Below are 18,155 nucleotides of genomic sequence, written 5' to 3'. Positions count from 1 at the left end.
TGTCTCTTCTGATTCTTTTTAGCACAGTCTCTGTGCTATTAAATGGCCATATATTTTCCACGGAGAGCTGCTGTTTAACAGATAAATTCTTTTGGTCATGATCTTGACATTGTCCAATCGCCATTCCTAACATATGCCACAGTTACTCATGTTTTCCTTTTTGTATTATTTTGGAGATTGTTCCAAACTATTTTTGCTATCTTTAAACATTGTACTGAATATTTATACTGTCACATGTATTTAAGACAATAACTTAAAAAAAAAAAAAAAGACTTGATATTTTGTAGTCCATCTACTAAGTCCCTTGGCATTTTATGACCCTTTTACTCCCTTAAAGAATTACAGTGTGTTAGTCTGAAGTTGCTCTATTGTCTGTTATATGGTTGTCATTATATGTATGCATTTAGAAAACTTATAGCACACCAGTTACAGTGTTTTCCAATAGAAATTGAATTTTCATCATCTGTGGCCAACAATAATATTGCACTGGCTCAAAACCAAAAAATGCCATGTTTTGACTTGTGTATCTCAGCACTAATTTAGCATCATATATCCCAAAGGAATTTCTTTTCATTTCCCTTCCTCTCCTTCTCATTTCCCCTCCCCCCCTTCCCTTCCTCTTCACTAAAGATACCAAGTATAACATTCTAGTAATATCAGATAGAATCAAAACAAAATACCTGTGATACTGGTCAGGTATTTCAGAAGAGTTACATTGATCTGGAGAATCAATGTCTTGTGAGACACTGGTATTTGTATTTTTTGGTATTCATTCCCTGGTACTGTTAAATTCCAGTGTCTATTTATAGATAGATGTCTATATATCGTGGGTATCTATATGGATGTATTTGTTTGTATGTTTATCTGTCTATAGGTATGCATTTCATAGCATGTTGCTCAGTCTGAATTCTGGCTCCTGTTCCTCATGCAGAGCTGCAGCATGCACTTCAACAGCTGGTTAGTCTGCTTCTCCTTTGAACTACTATTTTGTTATCTTTTGATCAGAAAAAAAATAATAATAGATGTTTCTTCATTCATGGTCACGTAGGGGATTCTAGACATCATCCTTCTTCATAGTTGTGCAGGATACTTTGTCACTTCAGTTACTTTGAAGATTAATTAGTGCTCCCACCTTAGTGAAATAACAGTAGAAATTTGATGTATTACAATTTTCAGTGAACCTGTCCTTTAGTCTAAACTAGCTTCTTAAATGTCTAGTCGATGAAGACAGCAGATGCTATTGACAGACTTTGACAGACACTATTTGATTTTTAAGACATGCTGGATGAGTCACCTGGAGGTGCTCCTGCAGTAGCAGAGAAAGTTGTCTTCTGCAGAAGATGACTGTCTACATCTGAAGAAAGCCTGAAAAGTGAAGGGACCGGTCAGATACTCCGGGAAAATATCAGGCTGGGACCCAAAGGCTTGTAGAAGATGAGCTTCCTCCCACTAAATGCCAGATCCTGTTTGTGAAGAAAACTTGCGCAGATATTGCAGAAAGGTTTTTCTGTGCAAAAGTACCACAGATTTGCTGAAGGCTTAAGGTGTAGAAAAATATAATAGCAAAAGAGAAGAACTGGGAAGCCTCCTAAACCAAATTACTGTGCTCTAGTCTAAGCAGAAAAGTTTCAGCATGTAAATTAATCTGTGTGATGGCGTTTACGTAAGTCTCTGCTCAGTTTGTGTGTGCATATAAACAGGGAAAGCAAGAGAGAATAACACAATTTTATAAATATTCTTACTTATGAGGAGTGAAAAGGGAAGCCAGATCTTAAAGACCTGCATAACTGTTTGCACAGAGCTTTACCACATGCACTACAATAGATCCAGCAATGTTTGCCAACTTTTCTATCTGTACTCTGAATGAGTCACGGTTATCTCCAGTACTCTCTAGTTTTTCAAGCCTGGAGAAGTCATTAGGTTAAGTTTCAGAGTGGGTTTTGCTGACGTCAACACAAAGAAATAAATTGAGGCTGTCCTACACATTTATGTACACAGAGTGCAATCAGCTTAATGCAAACCTCACAGAGCTGTTGAGTGAAAAAGCATTCCGCCTGATCCATGATGGGATGAACTGTGCTGGGGAATATGGGTAGCTATAAGGAGAATGTGGGTAACTATAATTTAGCTCTTAAACCATTATACAAATGCAGTTTTTCTAGGTACTATTCTAAATTAAGCATGATGAGCTTGTTATAAAGTTCAACCTTTTTATGGCAGGCAATCACAGCATCTCCTATAGCATTTAACCAGTGTCTGGGTTACAGTACAGGACATCAGACAGCTGGGCAATTTTATTGGCTCAATAGTGTCAGAATAGGAGAGCTTGCATGTGAACTTGAAGTAGGCAAAAGGGGTGCTGAGAGATATATTCCCCACATCATCACAAAGAACCTGTACCAGCTATTCTGTCTTGCAGAAAGCCTCGGAAAACAGTTTTCCTTAATGATGGGGCAGTGACGGTATAGGTGGATTTCACATCATTCCCTCCAGTTTCTTATGCATGGAGAATATTCTACCTGCCTTTACAGAGTGGATTTAATCCACCAATTATATAAGTACCTAAATGTAAATCCTGTTAGATGATACACAAGATACACTGACTTCCTACTGTAAAACAAACAAACAAACAAACAAACAACAACAACAAAACACAAAAAAACAAAACTTCATACTTAGTGATTTAATTACTTTACAAACGTCTTAAACAGCTCTTAAACAAACATCTTAAAAGTCTTGGACTGCTGCAAGGTACTATACTAAAAATAAAATAACATTCTGGGCACAAGTCCCATTTTAGATTTTTATATTTCAAACCTGTACATTTCAAAAAGGTAAGCAGAGAAGTATATAGAAGTAAGTTGTCTTCCTTTTTTCTTCACTATTTTTAGTCCATAAAATAAATGGACGCATGAAACTCATCTCTCCACTTGTTCTCTTGCTTTCTCTTGAACAGGGAAGATTTCTGATCCCTTGCTTTATTATGGAAGCAGAACAAAGATTATGGCATGTAATGGATTAAAGCTTTAAATGTCAAACCTCTTAGTTACCATCTTAATTGCCAACAGATTTGAAATTACAGTAGGAAAAATAATTATATTTCTAGACTTCTGGCAAAGAGCTACAGATCAATAAGAAAAATGTGGCATTAAAACAAGCAGAGTAAAATAGTTCGGGTTCTAGCTCATGTGTAATTTTTTGGATTGAGAAATAGTACTAGACATCAAAACTTAAATGTTGTTACAAATCTTGATGCTGGTGAAGCTCTGTTTTAGTGAGTGGCAAAGTATTATATGCTTTTAGTCCAAAAAGTCTGCTTTCACATGAATACGTGCTTGGGAGATGAAGTAAAAATAGCTTGCATCATTCAGAAAGTACAGTCATTGGTTGCGATGGGCAAACAATAGCAACAATAATGGGAAAATACATTGGAAAACAAACAATTCAGGAGTTTTCTGCTTGAGTTTCATCCAGTGTTGGGAAATTAAATAAGAGTTCTCTAGAGCATCAGTTAAACAGATTTTTACCATTCTAATTACTGCTGAAAGGATTAGTATGAAGCAAGAAAATATGATGAGTATTATCTACAGAGGACTTTAAAAATTGCTGTTGTGTTTTCAAGCAAGATTCTTCCTTATTCTAATAAAAATGCCTTCTTTCAGTGTATCTGGTACGGGTATATCCTTGATTAATATCACTGCAGGATTTTCCAATATTGAAATCCACAAAAAGTTACATGCTGGTGAATTCTATATTCTATATATTGATTTTTCAACTGAACAATGCAGGAGTAATCTGAGTTGGACTGAAGCTTCATACAGGCTAATTAACCTGTCATACCTTTCTTAAATGCATTTTTTGAAGAATTTGTGTGCATACTCATTCAACAAGTAGAACTGATTTCTGAATATTATACGGAAAAATTCTGTGACTTGTTGCTGTGTTGAATGAAAACTCTAAGTGGACAAAAAAAGGTTGTTTGGAAGATGAAAAACAATCCAATTAAAACAAAGTGATGTTGTCATTTAATATTCACATTTTCCTTCCCTGCCTTTTTTTAACAGCTCTCAAATTCCTTGTAGCCGAAGTAATTACACTGCAGGAATTTCAGCTCCCCCAAACAGTACTTTTTTCAGTGCCATGCTTGAATGGAAGTCCCATGAACAACAATGTTCATTGGACTAGGCCCAGAAAAAAATACTGTTAAGATGTATACTGGTTTGGGGACTGGTAAAACTGCTAGATGAAAGGTTGGGGAGTTCAGTGGAAAAACATATTTGGTATAGCACTCACTGAGGATTTTTTTTTCCTTGAAACTCTCAGAAGATATCAAGATCATTACCCTGAGCTACATAAAGTCTCTCGAATAACCTAAGTACAGCAATCCTATGCACATAATGTGAAACAGAAAGCAAAGGGAAATTTCTTTGTGATTTGCAGCTTTCTCTATAGATAGTGAGTGAACACGCTTCAAAAAGCAGCAAATTATTTTGAAAAGCTGAAAGACAGAGCAGGAAAACTGCATGAAAAGAAATGTGAATCTTGGCAGGCAAGAATAAGAAAGATCATGACTACATGAAAGGCTTTAAAAATATTACAGCACTCTGAACACTGCATATTGTTGAAGAAAGATCCTCAGATCCTTCAAGATCCTGGCAAAAATGAACCTGTGATCTGATAAAGATAGTTGTCTTGATGAAGGTGTAATTCTGCCTACTTCTCAAAGGAATAGAAATAAAAAGTGGGGCAGGGTAAAACTGAATCAACAACAAATAGCTGGTGATGGCTGTCCATTTTTCCTTTAGATAATTGCTCAGTGGCTGTGTCATGGAAATAGTTCCATGTAGTGTGGGGATCGGTTTCGGGCTAACCAAACTTTGCACTATCATGACGTTCTGTAAGCAACATACATTAGATCTAGGAAGATATTTTACCTCTTTCAGTAGAATCTGTTAATCTAAATTTTCCTATGTGAAAGTGTGTATTACTGGGATATTGGTTATCTCCCTGATTGTTATGTATCATTATTTAATGGAAGTTTTGTGAAATTCATAATTTGTGTATAATGTAGTATGAATTTGCTTAGTTGCATACAGCCTAAGTCACATCTCAGTATATTGCCTTTTTTCATTTTTTTTTCTTCAGACTTAGTGTCCCTCATGCTTAATTTGATAATGCCAGTATTATACTCTTAACTGTGTAAATTTACCACTCTTCTGCTCTCTGTCCAACTAATACTGCAGTTGCAAAAGACTCCCAGCCTTCCTGATCCTGCATGTCACATATAAGAAGCATTACCTAGCATATAGTAAGAGCTTTTTGAGAGTTAAGCTGGAAGGAAATGGGGTCACAGGGAAGAAGCCACTGTGGCAGTCCTTTTCCTCTCTGCAAGAGGGGACACGCAGTGTCAGGGTGCCATGCAGCCAGCTGCATGCGGGTGAGTGCTTGCTTTCTGCTCCTCTGGCTGGGTTTCATGTTTCGCATCAAGACCTGTGCCAGCACCACTTTTTTACAGACCCCTTGAGTTGCCTGGGAAATGGCATCTCACCTTAACCACTCGTGACCAGTCCCACAAGAACCACGGTCCTGCTCCTGCCTTGTAGCTTTCGTTACAGCCTGTGTTTGCTGCGGTTGAATTCTTCCTGATTTATGTCAGCGTGATGTCAGAGCAAGCTCTTGACTTTGAATCTCTGTTGAAATCTTATCTTGCAAACAGTAACAGTTTGCTACTGTCACTATCTGAACTTGGTCAGCTTTGTTTTCTTCACTCACATAGCATTGGTTTGTTTTATGTAGTTATGGTTCTACCAGCTACAAACACCATATTCTGCTTCAGCCAACTCTAGGTTATTAGGTTATGAATGCTAAAAATTATGAGCAGTGCTTTAATTTACATAGCTATAGCCACACATCATCCTGAGTGAATAAAAGCCAGATTGTAAAATAATTACAATCTCTTGAAGTGGAGCCAGCCTCACAGACCAGATCCATCCGTCTTCATTAATTTGTATACAGTTCTTTTACCAGAACAAACTTTCTGAAGGTACTCGCATGGGAATGCTGAAACAGCTGCACAACTTTTATTTTGAAGAAAAACAAGTTGAGCCTTGGAACAGTGTGTTTTAAAGAGCGAGGGAGAGAGTGACTCTGCATTTAAGACTTTGACCAGCATGTGTAAGAAGTGCTCTCATGGCTGGAATAATCTAAAACATTTTTACCTGGGTAGCACTTGGCAAAGCTCCCCTTTTTTCCTGCACAGTTGAAAGGAATCCAGTACAATTCTGTGCTTCGATCAACTTGACTCCAGTTTTGCTCAGCCTGCAGGGTCTGCTGGTGCACGGACGTGCCTGTCTTATGTGGCCTCTATGGCCCTTTTCTGCTCAACTGTCAGAAAGAGGGAGGGAGGCTTCCCCCAGAACCAAAATATCGTTCTGTGTGCTCTCTGCAGCACAGTAGCTAAGACCAAGTTTTCTGATTACTCCCTGGTCTTTTTGGAGTTATTTGCTGGAAGAAGTCTTTTTTCCGTCTTTAAATGGATGATTGTGTTACAATCAAGAAAAAGCATCTCCAAAGACCAATCTTTAGGTAAGTGATGCTACCGTTTCTTTGAACTGAAGACATTATGAACTTTCATTCTATTTGTTAGCTTAAAGTTCATATGCGAACACACAAAAAATTGCTCAAGAAAATGAGTTTAATCTTAGAGAGTATTAGATAATTTTGGTGCTCAGATTATAGATTATATTTTTTCTACTTGTACGGGGACTTTGGAGATTTTTTTTCTTTCTGTCATCTACATTTTCTAAAGTTTTGTGGGGGATTGCCTTTATTATGAAAGAGGAGCAACATAGCTCTTGAAAACTTTTTTTTTTTTTTTTTGGTGCGCACATTTTGTTTTGTTTTCCTACAGCTCTGCAGTCCCTCAGTGTATTCTGGAATTATAAAGCTGTTTAAATGTGGAACACAAGTCTTGGTTGGTTTAGTTGACTATGTCTGGATGGCATAGTTTTCGTATTTGAAATGATGCACCTAATAGTGTAAAGTTGCTTGCTTGCTCCTCAGGGCTAGATTTATTTTATTTATCTTTTACTAAAGCATACCCCTTTATTTCCTTTGCCAACTGCTAGCTTCAGACTAGGTGATCTTGCATGGGAAATAATATTTCTCAAACTAGTGAGAGTAAGGTTTCAGTGGCCATAGGATTAAATATACCTCCAATAGTTCATACTTCTGTTTATGGCTAGTGACATCTTCAACAAAACTCCAATTCTTACTGGATGACCAGTAGGATATTGAAACCACAGTGTTTATATGACAAATAAATATAAGATTATAGATGGTCCCAGAGCAAATACAGGTTTGTAATTTATTGGATGGCCACTACTGATGTCATATTTTATGAGATTACAGTAATGGCTGGCATTTCAACTTCGGAGTAAATTCAGGTAGCCATGCCAGGATTATGTTCTGCTACCTGGGGAAAAGTCTTTCAGTAGTGTACAGTTATGGTGCAGAAAGGGAATACAGAGATTAAAAGGTTATTACAGAAATGAAATGGCCTAAGTGCTAACCTTAAGTTGGAAAGTCCTGTGTGGATTTGCTGTGTAATTTATATCAGAAATTAAATGAAATGTATTGCACTTTGCTTTAATAAAGTGTGGCTAAGGCATTATTTTGTAGAAAGCTGTTGACTGAAATTAATAGTTTAGTTCACTATATTTCTGTTTAAACATCAGTAACCATTTTTAAAGGATCAATGATAACTATCCAATAAACTGTAACCTTTAAAAACTTTATTATAAAAGCACATTCTTCACAGTCTTTTGGTGCCATTAGAATTGTGGGCGAAGTGCATATTTCCTGATGTATTCAGAAATCTGCTGTAGCTCATGTAGCGCTGGATAGTTTGCAAAAGTTTTCTTAATGGATATCTCCCTAAACTCTCTTGTGGTTGTAAACTTAACTCAATGAAATACAAGAAATTTCAACATTTCTTGCCCAATTCATTCCTGCAAATCAGTTTTAAATACAGAACAGCAACTAACTATTGCTGGCATGCTTAATCCAGAGCAAGAAAACCCCTAATATGGAAAGCCCCCTAAGAGCCCACGGCTCTGCAGTGACTCTTCTGGCAAAAGATCTCTGTTATACTACAGTAAATGCTTAAGAAACATTTCCAAGGTCGAGACTAGCACAATATTTTAGGCAGCTCAAACAGAAAGACAATCTCCGTATGCCATAAAGATCATATCATGTACAGTAAATACAGATGCTATCATAGTACATTAAACAGATGATTTTTTTAAAGTGTGCTCATTTTCCTTCTGACTTTGGAAAATATTCTCCAGTGAAATAGTGTTCTTACACACGAATTGTGAAGATTTAGCCTCAGTGCTTTTAATCCTGTAATATTCTTCCCATGTAAGTAGTATGGTTTTACTGGGTGCAAACATTACATTGAAGTAACTGAACCTGCAGTTCAGATTATATTTTTTCCCACAAAACAAGAAGAAAATATAAAATTGCCCGTATACAAGTGTGTGTGTCCATGTGTGTGTGAGTGTAATCTGTATATACAGGCAACAGTAATTTTAGATGTACACTAAAAAAATCAGGTCTTTCTTGGGAGCTATAGCAGAACTTAAGTACCTATGAGTATCTTCCTTACCAAGGTACATTTACAGTGGATATATACTTTTGTTTGAGTTGCCTTCTCAGTAGCAAAAAAACCAAACAGACTGAGGATCTATTGTAAATGTTACCTTCCATGTTACTAATTCTTTGTGTGTGTATGATAAGCACTACATTTTCAGATGTGGAAATCAATAATAAAAAAGATATTTCACACTCACACTCCTGTTCTTTTTTTTTTTTTTTTTTTTGGTAAGTCCTGAATTCATGAAGTAACATGAAGTAATAATATAAAAATGCTGTGAAAGAAGTGTAACTTTTGGTATTTCCAATTTAGTTGTGCTAGGAATTAACTAAAAAATTCATTCAGAAATATAGCTGCGTAAAAAAGCCAAGCTTATGAATCATAAAGAAGTGATTAATAAATCACATCAATTGGATAAAATTTTGTAATTGCATCAGAACCCAACTGCCAGATACTTAGAGATTCCTGCCTTTGTTACTATCAAAAGATCTGCCTGTTATATGCGAAGATACTTCAACAGAGCTCAGATATTTCACAGAGCTTGGATATTCACTGGCTATTTTAATGCTAGCATAAATTGCTGAGGACATTCCATATTTTTATTAAGAACAGCATCTTGAGCATATTTGCTATAACTGGAAATGGTCAAATTAATTCAAACAATAAACAAATCAGCTTTCTCAAAGAATGCAGTGGGAGCTTCATAGCTCTGCAATTTAAAATTGGATTGGATAAAGCCACATAAAATATGGTTTAGGGAACAAATCCTTTCCTGCCAACTGCATAGATTAGATGACATAATAAGTATTTTAGTTTTCAGATTTATGTGATTTCTATTAACATAAGAATCTCCACAATCATTAGTCAATGCTTACACTGAAGCTAATGTTTTTCTGCACTCCAGTCTGCTTTTTGTTGTTTTGTGACTTTGGTCTTCCTTGTCTTCACTGTGAATGGAAGCAAAAGAATCAGAGTGTCATAAGAGAAGCTGTTCTGGTAACTGCCTTAGTTGGATCCAAGAAAACCTGGAATTATTTCAAGAAATCCATGGCCTTTTGAGATTTCCTGATCAACTGTAGCTGGATAATAACAATGAATTTGTCCTTGCTGTGTAACTTTGATTTAATGCATTTTTAAAAATATTAATGCATTAGTTTCAAAATGCCTCTCTTTTCTGTTCTCTGTTTGACACATTTTCTGTGGAAAAATAGGGCTCATGGTGTTCTTTCTCCTGCTTTCGGGAGTGGAAAAACACTTGTTTTCCAACTCTTCAGGGAGCTCTACTGTTATCTTTATTATGGTGTTTGCCTATGAAAGAAGCTTCTTGTACTGTTGCTGTTGTTCCATTATCTTTGTTCACTATATATATGAACATTGTATTAATTGTAATTAACTACACTAGATCTCTGTAACTTTAACTCCTCTTTTACTAAGAAAATGACCTTGTCCAATCCTTTGGTTTCTTACTTCTAGTCATGTAAATAAAAAAGTCTGCTTTGTTATTTTGTTTTATGATAAAATCAGCTTCAAAGACTGGATTCTGAATCTTACTGTAATCCACTTGCATTCCAGCATGATTCTTACACCACTGCAGGGCACATAGGTGATGCCAGGTGATGGCTGTGCAATATATTGTATATGTTTACAAAGACCAGGTTTCTACAAAATATTTATACTGCCATCATTTGTGGAATAAGAATAGTCTATACTGGTAACTTTATTTTTCATTTACATGTAGTATAGTAAAATACAGAAACAGCATGTTCTGTGACTTCTAGACATTACAACTTTTTGGCAGACTCTTCTCCTATGGAAAAAATACACTGACAAGTATTTTCTAGCAAAAAAAAATAACCACCATTGTAATGTCCTCTCTTTTCTTTCTTTCTTTTTTTTTTTTTTTTTTCCTCTGGAAGCCCAAAATATTCAGGACTTTTCCAAGTACAAGCAAACACCTGCTTATATATAAGGATGGTATTTTTTTCTTAATTGTGATTTATAGTTTACTCTTTTTGCACTATGACTTCAATATAGTATGTACTGAACAGGGATCCTTGTGTTTTACAAGAGCATAAATGGTGCTTGCACCTTCTCAATTAGTGTCCATGGAGTAAGCACAAAATCAGGATATCACATGAAAAGGATGTATCTCACTGAAAAGGAAACGGTTGTAACAGTAGGCAACCTAGAAATTAGTAGACTTTAAAGCTATATAGTGGTTTAGGAGCTTGTAGAAAATAAATAAATAAATAAAATGATGTTTTCTCTCTTTATTTGTAATGGTCTTCAATGGGTCCAAATTATTATTATCCTTATTCCTTGTGTGTAGAGAATAAGCAGATAAATGGGAAACTTTGCCAGGTTTATATTGAATAGTGAACTACAATTACTACGAATGTACATTATATATCATTATTGCTAGTGATCATTTAATTGTAAATTAATGTAGCATATTAATTTAATGAGTGATAATTTATTCCACTGGTGTAGGAGGAAGGTGGGAAGGGAAGAGAATATGTCATCATCCTTTGCTTCTTACTTTAAAGAAAGGCTGGAATGTAAAAGCACAGTTCCACAAGAAAACCCTGACATCAGTTTGTTTCTTGATTTCCCTTTGCCCTAACAGCAAAGTTTGTTGCACCTTCTGAAAGACTATATATAGTGCATAACCATCTCTTTGGTGATACTGCTGAAGGTATTTTATGCTTACATGCTTGTTTCTGCCTCTTTTGTGTGGCTTTTGTGGTTATATTGATGGGTAAATACCCAAATATTATGTTGTCGTGTATTGGTTTAAACAACAGTTGTTTTTAAATGGTAGTACCTTAAAAGACTTAGAAACTGGAATGAGAAAGAGGTTAATATAAAAAGTAATCAGAAAAAGTGGGCATTGGGAGGAGGATTGAGAGGACAGAAACATCCGCTCTTCCAGCAAAATACACTATATGGTAGAGATATCTCAATCTGGTGATAGCCAAACTAGGAAGTCAGGAGCACTTTTATGGTCATCACAGTAATGATAGTCTAGATTGCTGTTGAAGTGATGGAGAAAAATCCCGGCTGGTTTTGAAAAACGGGTTGTGAAGAAGACTATTTGTTTTGGTACTTTTGACGACAGAAAAAGATTTGGTGGCTTAGAACCATGGATTTTTATTTATTTACTTATTTTTGTACTAACATACAACTTTTTTGTGTAACTTAAGACAGTTCATTAACAAGAACACGCTCTTTATTTAAGCACTCTGTTCTGTATTGTTGTGTATCCAGTTTTGTTCTGCTCTAAGTTTCACACTCTAAGGAAAATACCATATGAAAAACAGTTTTGCATCATATCTCATGCTTCTTATAAGAGCCTTCCCTTCATTCGTATTAGCTGATTTAACAACAGTTTTGACTGTAGACTTCCAAAGAGAAAACGTTAAGTGAGAATTTATCGGCATTCACTGATCAACATTTTAATCTTTAAAGATTTCTTTTGGTTGGAATTAAAGTGTCATTATTTAGTGCAAGGTTTAAAAGGACATATGCACAAATGTCAGGCTATGCCTCCACTGGAATAAAAAGGAGTCAATTTTTTGGATAGTAGCAGAAGAGCAGCCGCAGATCATGCATTGCTGGTTGCATTTTACAGGAGTTAAAAAGGGAAGAGAGGAACTTCTAGTATCCCTGAAGAAATAGAACTGACAGTACTTCAATAGAACAGTACTTCAAGCAGAGAAAGCAACAGTGCAAGAGAAAGAAGACAGTGAATTATTTTTTTGCATATCCTAAAGAATCAAGAGGATGGGAGGCAGGAAAGAAATTAAATTCTGTTGAGATATGAGGTAGAATTCTGGAATAGGGATTTTTTTTCCCCTATTTTTCTCTGAGTAATCAGAAGTGATAATGTAATTCTTTCTAGGGTGGAATTGACATATTCTGAAGGCAGATTTAAAGAATTAAGCTGTAAGTGTAAGTATTTGGGGTCCTGGCGTTGTGAAAACATTGTATTGGAAATATGTTTCATCAGAGCTAATGCCCCTGTTATGCTGAGTTTTCCACGTGTTTGTGACAAGGCCCAGGAGTGGTGAAGAAGCACTGTAAGTGGCCGCAGTAGACAGACAAGCACTATCCCACACCACAGATTAGCAGAAATTTTCAAATCGGTGGGAAAAGGAGTTGTAGCACAAGGTAAGAGTCATTCTTCTGCCTCACAGAACTTGCAGCCCTTGGCATGGTGGGAGACCATTATTTTTACTTCTCCTTTGCATTATCCTTTTCTGGAGAGTCATAGACTAACATTGCCTGGTATAGTTGAAGAATACTTATTCCTGCTTTCCCATGGCATTGGTTCCTACACTTGCCACAGAGTACTTGGTACCCATTTTGTCTCAGTTTAACATCCTTTGTATCCATGTACGAGCGCCTGTGAATGAAAACTGCAGCTCAGCCAGTGCAGCAGCTCTGTGAAGCAAACTTGAAGTGCCCTCTCTTGTATTTTTGAAAAATAAGCAGGTTTTCCATGTGGTAAAAGCAGAGTTTTGAATTTGTTTCTGTGGCAGTCAGAAGGCTGCACTTGAGCATGGCTTGGCACCTGGCTGGGGTCAGGGACCAGGACAGAGGCAGGTCTCTTGCCTCCACGCCTAGGATGGACTAGGATGGGAACTTGCTGTGGAGAGAAGCAGCAGCAAAGAAAGGAAGTGGGCTTCCTTTATGCAGGTTTTAAACAGCTGCTTCTGTCAAACAAGATGAAACAGCTTCCAGCATAATCCTGGCTAGATCACAGGAATCTCATGCCCATCAGTTTTAAAAACAGACTAGGCTGACTAAGCCTAGTTTCCAAGCTTCCTGTGTGCACATAAATGCACTTGAAGCAAAAGGAGTCCTGATTTACCCACGAGCAGAACCACATACGATGGGCCTGGTCATTGTATTGTGTTGAGATGTTCATTAGTGTTTGTTCATTAATCTGCCTGGTAATTATCTGCATTAAATATGAGAATGAGAACTGGCTATGTTTTAAACATGTATTTATTTATTTTCCTATTGTATGTTTAGTATATTCGTGTATTCTGTGTGTAGAATATTCTCGCATGTCCTTAAGGTGTTATCAGATAATGTTATTAAAAGTTGATTTCCAAACCAGGAGAGAATAGCAAAGAACAATCCAAGCCAGTACTCTGTTTATTATTGGACATTATGGGAATCTTGGTTTCTGAAATGTTTAATTTTCCATTTAGCCAGCGCTTGCAAACATTCATTTTAATTCTTCAATATTTCATCTTTTAGATACATAGAAAAGCAGATAATAGAAAAAAAAGGAAGCAAACTGTCTGCCCACATAAGAATCATGACTATGATCGTTTACTTTATAAATGCATGTGAAAGTGAAAATGGGATTTGGCAAGGCATTTAAAAGAGTTACATTTTAAGTATTTTTAACTTTTGAAAATGCCTATAGTGCCTATGAGGCAATAATGACAAAGTAAATTAACAAATCCAAAAGAGAGTCTGAGAAACAGTTTACACAAATATTTGGAACTGTTATCCCAAAATATTACCAGGATTCTGCTCTCAAGTGTGATTTTAAAATTGTTTTAAAAATGTGAATTTTGATGACCATGATAAACAGCCATCAAATGCATAGATTGCATTGGTGTAAACCTGTGGTTTTCTGAGCTAAGCTGCTAGTGTACAAAAAGGGACTCAATGGTATGTTCTGTATTAAGAAGTTGGCCATTACGACACTACATTTGAATTAATATAATTTCCTCTCATACTCTTTTCTGGCAATCTTATTTTACTCACAGCTTGAAAACCTGAGATTCAGCAGGAGGTAGTGGAGAATACGAAGAGTTCATGTGCAATACACAACCGTCTATAAATGCTAACTTGGCTAATGCAAGCAGTTCAGTTACTCTATAGTCATATATAGTCACCTTAACTCATATACATGAGCTTGCACGTAGTCGTAACTCAAACCAAAAATGGTTGGGGAATGACATAGGAAACTGTACAAGTGGGAGGATCAAGGCAGGTGTGAGCAAGTGAGGATATGAATCTCATTCTCCTACTTCCATGCACCTTGCAATGGAGGTTTCTGCAGTGCTGTGTGTGCCTGTTGTGCTGGTGCACGCTGCTGAGGTGCTTCAAGCTCACCTGGTGGCTGCATGGTGTCTTCTGTCAGCATCAAACTCGGTTTTGAGTGTGGCTTTAGCCACTCCAAGATGTCTCTTTGCTGCCTCAAACTTCTGTACTTTCCTTATACCTCTTTTAAGCTGACTCCTTTTTTATTTCAGAAGTCTCTCCATAATTCCCTGGTGAATTCCTGTGGCTGATGGTCATCTTCCTCTTTGACTTAAACAGTTTTGTGAAAACATACTTTCAGAGAGTTTCCTCCATCCCATCCACACACACTACTTTTGCTCCTACTGTTATCCAGCTTTTTTCTTTCTCTCTCTTATTTATTTATTTATTTATTTTGGCCAAAGACAGACACTGCAGACACCTACACAGATGCAGATGAAGTGTTAGGAGTTTAAAGATAGGATGTCAGCACTAGAATTGAGCTTGATGGTTGGGTTGAATGTATAAGGAAGCAAAGGATCAAATTTGAGTAGGAAGTGTCACAAAGACCTACTAGTGGGAAGAGTCTGTTATTGTTCAGAGGAAAAAATACATACAAAGATGAGGAGGAAAAAGGAGAGAGAAAATCCACAAGTATGTAGCTACTGGTAAGGCTACATAAGGGATGGAAAATAATGGATTAAAAAAATCCAAAACTGGAGATCATTTATGATTTAAAGAGTGGCTTTAGTGGCAGAAGTACACTGAGAAGTTGGATAAGAGTTTGTGGAATTGAGAATGAGAATGGTTGATGAGAATGGGTGATAAGAAGCTGTGCAGAGATGATATGAAGCAAAAAAAGAAAAAAAAAGTGGATAATAAATTGAAGGCAAAATTAAAAGAGAAAGAGAATGAGTAATGTAGAATATAAAGAGTGATGTGGAAATGCAAAGACAAGCAGGTGGTGAGCTGACAAAGAAATTAATGAGAGTATGGTCATTTGCAGTTTTACATGCTTACTCATCCCTAATATACCAGAACATAATTGTGTTAAATTACTCCATGTTATCTGTAGGTAGACTACCGATAGTGACTCTGGTGAAATACATTTAATACTTAATATTGTCTTGATAGGCTGGTTGGGATACTGCTAGTGAGCTGTTTTGTACTACTTCTAGGAAAACTTTTCCAATGATGAATTCAGGAGACATTACAACAAGATTAGTAGTTAAGTCATTTTCCAACTGGCATGAGTGAACTTTGTAATGTTTCTCATTAATATTGTTAAAAGTGTCTGATTGTATAAAGTACTTCAAGGAAATAGTGATGTGAAAAATCCACTTAGGAAGCAGATCCTATTTTTTTTTTTCTTTTTTTTTCAGTTTGCAAAAATTAAGTGAACGATTTCCTGATCACCAGAAAAGCTGACACACAGCTTTCCTCCAGGCCTGCAACTAGTGTTTAAACATTGCCTGACATAGAGAAATTAAGTCAGCTTGATTCCTCTGTATTGCTATTCTGATTGTTGGAGCTCTAAGGTTTTCAGTCTACATTCGGAGCTTAAAGCATGCAGCTGTAACCACACCATGGTGGTTGTTATACACTTTATGGGTAAACATCTGTATTTTTGGGGTAAATTAGTTTGGTCTCCTGTTAGCAGTAAAGAAGAGACATTTTGTGCTGAGCTGATCTATCTTAACTTATTAATCGCCTTACTTTAGGCAATCCATTTTTCAGCACCAGAATAATAGGTCTTGCTAACCTCTCATTTGAAATGTAATGATGTCTACTCGAGGCTTTGCATACACATTAACTGGAACATTTGTATTATGCAAACCAAGTAAAATGCATTGGTGTAAAACTAATGTATTGCACTAACCTTCACTGTTGATAATGGACAATTAAAAGAAATTGTTTAAACATTTCTGTGAACCAGAATTAATAGCTTCCTTAATGATGGAGAAAGGATTTCAATGCTATAACGACATGGCTCATAAAAATTAAAATTTAAATAAACAAGCATTATACTTGACTAATGGGGGTGGTATTTCTAAATAATTAACAGAATTTTCTTGTTGTTTTGAACAGCAACAACCAAAAGCAACAACAACCAAATCCGCATAAAAATGCATATAGATTTTAAACAATGTTCAGCAAGGCTTATCTAGTAAGAATGATTGCCCCTTCAGGGACCCAATTAAAATGTACTGTTATGTTACCAGATCTCCCTATTTACATTCCATTCTCCTGCAATGTAAAACAAAACAAAACAACAAAAACAAACAAGCAAACAACAAACAAAAACAAAAACAAAACACAACCAGCCAAACAAACAGAAAAACAAACAAAAAAAACCAACAACCAACCAACCAAAAAACCAAACACCTTTAATGATTCTATTACCTAATGTACCACACTACATGAAGCTTTTCCAAGGAATCCAGAAGAGTATTCCTTAGCCCAGCCTGAACTCCATCCTGCTACTGGCTGCTTCCATGACAGGACGAAGCTTCCTTGTATGTTCTCTCAATGTATGTGCACTACAGTGAGATCTGCAGGAAAAAAATGCCCAAAGCTATTGAAAAGATTGCTTCTTTCTCTTCTCAGTATATGGAGGAATACTTTGTCATCAGCTTCTTATTAGTAACTTTTTTCCATGTTTACCTTTCTGGCTTTCAGTCTTCTCTTTGATCGACAAAACGAATCCACTTCTTCAGTATTTCTCTTCAGGTGAATTTGCCTTAATTTCTGGGTTTTATTGTTTCCTTTTCCTTTGTGGTATGTCTACAGCTTTCTTCAAAGTATAATTCCTCCAAATGGACAGATTATTCCAGTAAAAAATTATATAGGTGTTAGTTGGGAGAAAAATGAATGTGTCTCAAAATACAAGCAACTCTCTTTTATATCACCAAGACTTGCTTTTTTTATGCTATTATCCCTTCTTAGTCATGATATCATTCCCAAGATAATTTCCATATCATTTTTGGTGTTCCTGCTGCCTCATCAAGTGTTTCCATCTCCTTTCTACAGCATTTTTCAATTGTCTCTATTAAATGTTATTTCATGTCTTTGAATGAAGAATGTCTTTGAATGAATTTTTTATCTAACCTCCTAGGTACTTGCAACTTCACCCATTCTGGTCATGTTCACAAGCTCTTATCACTGAGCTTTATGACTCTATCCAAGAGAATATGCAGTTGATTTGAGCTGGTATCTTATGATACCACTTGAATTGTGCTCTTTCTGTGGCAGTGAACTTTTCCTAATTGTTTATTCAACCAGACTTATCCTCATTTTAGGTAATTTCATCAAAATTATATTTCCTTACTTTCTTTATGAGAATGTCTGATTAGGACAGCAGGAAAGACTTTATTAAGTCATTATATTACAAATACACTTCCTTCTTACACACTAGACCAGTTAGTCTGGCAAAGAAGAAAATTAAAGAGATTTG

The 18,155-nt window shown here is 36.2% G+C and overlaps 1 protein-coding gene across 10 annotated transcripts in view; it reads left to right on the top strand.

Moving 5' to 3' along the window:
* PDE1A (phosphodiesterase 1A) overlaps positions 1-18,155 on the top strand; it is a 221,846-nt gene that overhangs the window by 98,931 nt on the left and 104,760 nt on the right. Inside the window, exon 1 of one of the 10 annotated variants that reach the window (XM_021270396.4) lies at positions 6,004-6,585. The exons of the other annotated variants lie outside the window; for them this stretch is intronic. Within the exon in view, the coding sequence (XP_021126071.2) occupies positions 6,533-6,585 (53 nt within the window). The 5' untranslated portion in view covers positions 6,004-6,532. Of the gene's footprint in view, positions 1-6,003; positions 6,586-18,155 lie in introns of those variants that run through there. 10 annotated transcript variants of the gene reach the window in all.

Source organism: Anas platyrhynchos, chromosome 7, assembly GCF_047663525.1.
Source record: "Anas platyrhynchos isolate ZD024472 breed Pekin duck chromosome 7, IASCAAS_PekinDuck_T2T, whole genome shotgun sequence".
Taxonomy (NCBI): domain Eukaryota; kingdom Metazoa; phylum Chordata; class Aves; order Anseriformes; family Anatidae; genus Anas; species Anas platyrhynchos.
The sequence above is the reverse complement of the archived record's forward strand: the minus strand, read 5'-3'. Positions and strand labels throughout refer to the sequence as shown.